At 38.9% G+C, this 6,571-nt stretch overlaps 1 protein-coding gene across 2 annotated transcripts; it reads right to left on the bottom strand.

The window, feature by feature from the left end:
• Window positions 1–226: 226 nt before the first annotated feature.
• Window positions 227–6,251, bottom strand: si:dkey-27i16.2 (regulator of cell cycle RGCC-like). Of its 2 annotated transcripts, none has more exons than XM_061686558.1 (5): window positions 6,172–6,251; window positions 4,811–4,978; window positions 3,564–3,644; window positions 2,969–3,031; window positions 227–816 (listed from the first exon to the last, which is right to left on the bottom strand). In XM_061686558.1, exons 1-5 carry the CDS (start codon window positions 6,191–6,193, stop codon window positions 809–811), a joined length of 342 nt encoding a protein of 113 aa, XP_061542542.1. In that variant the 5' UTR covers window positions 6,194–6,251; the 3' UTR covers window positions 227–808. The 2 variants fall into 2 exon arrangements, with proteins under 2 accessions (XP_061542542.1, XP_061542543.1); XM_061686559.1 differs by having other exon boundaries at window positions 4,811–4,975.
• Window positions 6,252–6,571: the final 320 nt, after the last annotated feature.

Genomic DNA, 6,571 nt, shown 5'->3' with positions numbered 1-6,571 from the left:
TGAGGACGTGCAGCAGACATCAGACATCTGCTTTGTTATAATACACCGCAGCAAAAATCACACTGCAGCAAATGTGAGGCCATATTGAATGTTGTTTCTTGTCAAGTATACATTTGAAATGTTCGTGTTGAAAACAAAATGTGCCCAGCAAATGTCACCCTTTTTATTAGAAACTAAATCCAATGTATTTAACTTAACAACTTAAAGGGCACAAAAAGGAAAGAAGTCCTACCAAATGGAGCTTTATTTATAAACTACATGCATTCACCTTCATGACATTTGATATATATATTTTTTAAAAAGAGCAATAACAAGAACTGTACAGTGAAAATAACATAATACAAATGACATTTTTATATTACTCAGTAGGGACTTAAAGTTAAACTAAAGTGCTGCATAGTTTTGCTTCACAAAGCCTCCTTAAAAAGCATGCCAAAGGAATTGGGGCGATTTCCTGGTTTAGTACAGTTGGGAATTTCAAATGAGGCATAAACTTATTCCGAGGACTGGAGGCAGCTTTCTTCTGTCAGACAGATGGAGGTTTATCTAGATTTGGGAATATGTCACACATCTTGAAGACGATGCTGCAGGCTCCTCGTCTTGTGGACAAGGACGCAAAGTCGTCGGGGGTTTTGTGCCTTTTTTTGAAACACCCTTTTAATTCTGACTTTAACCTTTTCCCTTAAAGCAACGAGAGGAGGGCTCGCTCCCTCGAATGTGCTTTGGTTTAGATCCGTCCTTCTGCTCGGCGGCAGTCGGCCGCGCTGCCCCCCTCCAGCCTGTTTTCGCCTCCTCTTAACGCGGCTCTTCACATCTCTGCAAAAGAAAAAAAGATGAGCATAATGCTCCGCAGGCAGATTAGGAGACGGGCATATGAGATCTCAAGCAAACTTGTGTGGACTAAGATGGGCGTTTTCAAGATAAAAGGGTGTAATGATTCATTTGTAATATTAATGATCTTTTTGATGACAGTGCTTGTCATGAAACAGCCAAGCTTTACTGCTCACACCAGAAGAAGAATCACCTTCATTTTTATGATTACATGCATATTGACAAAATATGTCCTCTGCCTTTTCACCCATCACAGTATTGAACACAGCAAAGACTGTGCGAAAATATGTTGTGAATAAGTTACTTGACTGATGACTTGTCTAACCCAAGCAACGACTTGACTTAACATGCTTGAAATTTAGTGGTGACTCGATTTTCCTTAAATAAAATGTATCCATCCATTTTCTACACAGTTTATCTTCACTGGGGCCGCGGGTATGCTGGAGCCTATTCCAGCTAACCTGTGGGCAAGGGGCGGGGTACACCCTGAACTGGTCACCTGCCAATCACATAAAATGTATTTAATATAAATTACTGTAATCAGCATGTATATTGGCTGATGACTAGAATGAAATTGACAACAGAACTTTGCCGAAAAAGATACACAATTTATAAGGTTATTTCATAACCACCATTGTTGAGGGTCAATGACTTAAACAGTATATTCTGACAAAGCAACCACCACAAAGATCTTATGTGCCCTTATGCTGCCTGCTAACAGGCCAGCAATACCTGTAAAACACCCAAAGTTCCTGTCCCTGCTCCATTAAGTGTCTGTCACAAATTTTCAAAGGGTGAGTGGTTATACTTTATTTTAGTGGTAAACTTGCTTATACAAGTAGTTGATCAACAGGTAAGAATTTAGAAATATTACCTAAAACATTGCCTGGGCTCTATTTTCATGACTAATGCAAATCAAGAATTGCGCTTGGCGTAACTCTGCGAAGAGGCCTGTGTGCTGCGTGTTGGCCAGTGCTATGATTTCAAAATATATAATAATGATAAAAATAATGAATTAACTCAAAGTCAATGAGCATCATGAAGCAGATGATTTTATTATATGCGACAGTATTGTCTTGCAATTTTGTGGTTCCTCTATACTGCACCCCACTTGAGCCTGTGAAGACATTTGGTCTGATTGCGACAACAACAGGAGCAAACTTGATTGCGCATGCAAAGAGCTGATCTACAAACCAGGTGCACCCAGAATTACTTCTGTCAAATGGGCAAAATTGCATACTAATTTTGCATCTCCCGACCTGAATGTGTAGAATATTGAGAGGCATGCACAATGTGATTCATCAAACCTGAGACAAATTTCAGTGGCTCATTTACATAGCGCATCCAAAGGGAGGGGTAACTCGGCACCACAGTTGAGTTGAAGCGACGGCAAAAACGGATCTTTTCCGATGAAATGCCAGAAACACAAATGACTGAGACGTGCGGTCTATTCAGCAAGCCAATTTTGGATCTTCTGAATAATCAAAGGGCTGACTTGGAGCAAGTCACAAGAAGGAGTCATATATCAATACGACAAAACTGCATTTTCTTGTGTCGGGGTCGGTTCATCGCAATGTGACTGTGTTTTTCTGGTGTGCTATCTAAACTTTTACACAAAATGTTATGGATGGACACACACAGTACATCAAATTACCATCCACTTGATGCGTTACTTTGGCTTCGCCAAAATTATTGGAACGATAGATTACTTTTCTGTAACTCAGTAATATGTTTTTATGCCTCTTCCACTAAAACCATTCCATAATTCCATCACTTCCAATTTCATTTTGCACTTGTGGTGCTTTCTCAAATGTTCCCTTGGTGAACACCATCACAGCTACCAAAAGTGCAAAACCCCCATTTAAGGAGGCCGGTCCCCATCACATTTACACCTGTTCCCAATTAGACCACAATCTGTTAGCGGGAACACACAGTTGAGGACCCCCTATTTGTGATATTCGTAAATCAATTAAGCCTATGGTGTTTGTGCACAAGAAGCACTCAGTGATACAAAGAGAATATGGCACTATGTATGTGGCTTTACACACTACTACTGTGGCTTTCCGTGTCTAAGTGTGTCATTGAGGAAGAGCAAAAAAAATGACTGATAGAAGGTATAATTTCCTTAACTACCCACCAGCAAGTTCCCGGTCCAACACATCAATAAAGCTCTCCAGCTCTCTTGTGTCTCCCAGCTTGGCTGCAAAAAGAGGACAGAGAGAAAAAGAATCAGGGGAAGAAAAAAAAACACAGGGCAATGGAAAGATTTTGAAGCACAGTTCATTTTTGTAGTATTTCCATTGAATCATCTGCTGTGAAGTAACAGAATATCAGATGAACTGCTTTTAGACAAGGAAGATATTCTATTTTATTTTACAAACTGAGTTAAAGTTCATCCAAAAAACTTGACAGCTTGGAACCTCCCACAGGATTCTGTCTGCATAACTTTCTGACGTGGAATCAAAGGAATCGGCTCCTCCTGGCCACCCTTGTTTGTTCCCATTGAAATGTAACAGTCCTCATACATATGCAGCCAAATACAGCTGCATACAAGATGAGGTACTGTGACACAACACAAAAGGCGCTGCAGGAGACACCCCAGCCACAGAAGCATAGGCATTGTTGTGTAAAAAAACAAACAAACAGCTTTATGTGCCAAACGTGATAGTGATCACAGCGAGAACAACAGCGATCTGGATGGAGATACGCATGCTGAAGGACGCCTCCAGTACCTTTTGGTGGCAGCGTTAAGCCTGCTGTGTGCAGCTCCTCCTCGCTAGCGTTCAAACTGTTCCCCAAAGATGCTTCACTGCCTGCGGGGGAGAACAATTACAAGACTGCACTCACTAGACACAACATTAGGTACATATATGTGTACATACAGTATTTTGTATTATTTATATAATCATAGAATGTTTTCGAAATGTCTATTATTGAAACAGGTTCTACTATACATATAGTGTATTGATTGGCTTACAATATAAATAATCATTTGAATAAATATCAGGTTGTGTTTAAATATGTTGAGTTGTTTGTAGTTTATTGTAGTAATAGTACTAATAATAGAAATTAAATGTAAGATATTTCCTTTTATTATTTTGATCACTGATATAAGTTTACATGTACAATACTGGACAAAAGTCAGGAACCGTTAGGTGAGTTGTTTTGGCAATTCTATAATGACCATATAGTGTATCGCTAGACCTCCGCCAAGGCTGAACCTTTACAAAAAAAATGGGGGAAGAAATAATTACGTGTCATAATTATATGACATTATATTATTATTATATTATATTATTATTATATATATATATATATATATATATATATTATAATAATATATATATATATATATATATTATATTAATTATATGAAGCCATACAATTCTAAGTTAATGATTATTTGCTAAAAACAATCAAGTTTATCAGTTTGAAGATTAAAATATCTTGTCTTTGTAGTGTATTCAATTAAATATAGGTTGAACATGATTTGAAAATCATTGTATTCTGTTTTTATTTATGTTTAACACAACGTCCCATCTTCATTGGAATTGGGGTTGTATTATATTAGATTTCAATAAATTGCTCAGGTATACCTTGTATACAGTCGTGGCCGTCAAGAAAAATTTAAATAAAGCAATTCAACACAAGTAAAGAGCTGTAGGCGACAAAATAAAGGCAAATGTGTCCAATGACTCCCAAGGTTTAGCTTTTGTCCAAAGCTTCCATTGTGAAACGTTAGAGATCAAAAACACATAGTCACGAGCACACAAGGGAGCAAAAGGACGCACTTCAATTTTTTGTCTTATGACTATCACGCAGTAAAAAGGCACTATTATTCAAGGTATATATGGATGTTATCCTCTGGTACCATTCAAATAATGCAAATTAAAAGTGCTAAACTTGGAGGAATTATCAAGAAAGAATATACTCCTACACAGACTAATATTGGGTTTTAGAGGTTGATCATTTTGCCTACTGTAATCAGAGTCTTCAACCTCGCTGTCGTCTCCCAGTGCAGTGCGACTCTTGGCCTCCAGCAGCACGTGCTCGTATGCATGGCGGCTGCTTTGAGGGGCGGCCTGCAGCTCCTTCACCACATCCTGGAACTCTTGCAGCAAATCATGCAGCTCCAGCTCTAAGTCTGCTGGGAAAATTTCACAGCAGTTTAAGACAAATTACATATACGCACTGAAAAAGCCTGTGAGAAAGGATACTTTAAAAAAACAAAAAAATCCAATTTCATATTAATTTGGGCAGCACGGTGGACGACTGGTTATCGCGTCAGCCTCACAATTCTGAGGAGCGGGGTTCAATCCCCGGTCCCGCCTGTTTGGAGTTTGCATATTCTCCCCGTGCTCGCGTGGGTTTTCTCCGGGCACTCCGGTTTCCTCCCACATCCCAAAAACATGCACGTTAATTGAAAACTCTAAATTGCCAGTAGGTGTGAATGTGAGTGTTAATGGTTGTTTGTGTTTATGTGCCCTGCGATTGGCTGGCAACCAATTCAGGGTGTACCGATGACAGCTGGGATAGGCTCCAGCACGCCCGCGACCCTAGTGAGGAGGAACGGCTCAAAAAATAGATGGATGGATGTTAATAAGCAGGGTTGTATTAAAGAGAGCACCTATGGTGTTTTGGGGGCATACAAAACAATAATAAAAAAATACCTTTCCAAATCAAATATGTTTGATTGAAATCAAATAAAACCTTCAGCCTATACTGAAAGTCAATGTAATAGGATACTTTAAGTGAAGGTGGGCGAATAAACAGCCCGTAAGGCATAAAACATCTCGGTGGTGATAAAACACCCAAACTGTTAAGTGTGATATTGATCGTAATATCTCAAATAAAGCCAAATTGTAAGCTGTGGGCTGTGGTTAAATGAAATTTTATGCAATTTCTATAAAATGGGGAGGGGGGGGGATACTTCCAATTTTCTTTAAAAGGAGAAAACAGTCCCTTGTGGAATATACTGAAGTTAAGACATTGACAAATTACTTTGGAGTCTGAATATATGCGCACATTTTGGGGAGGAGAATCAGCACTTGTTGGATGACAAAAATTGTGTCTATGGTGCACATTAAAATGAAAGTAGAAATGTCAAATATGAAACATTACAGCTGTTATAAAACAGAATGTGAGGTGAGTAAAAAGTGAAAGTGTAGCACAGTTTAAATAAGATGTGACTGGGCAAGAAATAGGTTTCTAAAAGACAAAATATAGCTTACAGCTTCTCTGAGAACAATTCTGTTGGTGGCTGTTTCTTCTTAAATGGCTATCTGATCCTCATCAGTACACCACTTGTAAACTAATGGCTCATATAGATACTGGACTCACCTGAAGTCACTCCTGAGGACATAGTCGCACAAATCTAGAGAAGAAATAAAGAGAGGACTGCTGGGATCAAGGCGTTTCTGTGCTGGCTGAAGCTGACTGTAGTTGTTATATACAGCTGAGATTGGGGGAGGAGGAGCCAGACGCATGCTGGAAAACTTGACTTCTACTGTAAGTGGAAAGAAATGGGAGGAGAAGCTTGAAAGAAAACCACACATGTCAGACATACAGGAAAGGGCTATTACGCAACATAGGCTGAGGCTTAAATGTTTTTTCCTATGAAATGTTGTGGAATTCCTCCTTTCACTTACTTATACAGGCTGTGCTTAGTAACACTGATAGTAATATAGTACATTAAACACTGAAATTATAATCATCAGTGCATATGCGTTCCTAATATCCC

Source organism: Phycodurus eques, chromosome 9 (assembly GCF_024500275.1).
Source record: "Phycodurus eques isolate BA_2022a chromosome 9, UOR_Pequ_1.1, whole genome shotgun sequence".
NCBI classification, from domain to species: domain Eukaryota; kingdom Metazoa; phylum Chordata; class Actinopteri; order Syngnathiformes; family Syngnathidae; genus Phycodurus; species Phycodurus eques.
The sequence above is the reverse complement of the archived record's forward strand: the minus strand, read 5'-3'. Positions and strand labels throughout refer to the sequence as shown.

What these genes read in the sequence shown, in the direction of transcription:
- si:dkey-27i16.2 (XM_061686558.1), bottom strand. Translation starts at nt 6,193, where the DNA reads ATGTCCTCAGGAGTGACTTCAG. An exon ending in GGTTGAAGACTCTGATTACA is followed by an intron (nt 3,645 to 4,810) that starts GTAGGCAAAATG and finishes TCTCCCCCGCAG; the next exon opens with GCAGTGAAGCATCTTTGGGG. An exon ending in CTTAACGCTGCCACCAAAAG is followed by an intron (nt 3,032 to 3,563) that starts GTACTGGAGGCG and finishes CTCTTTTTGCAG; the next exon opens with CCAAGCTGGGAGACACAAGA.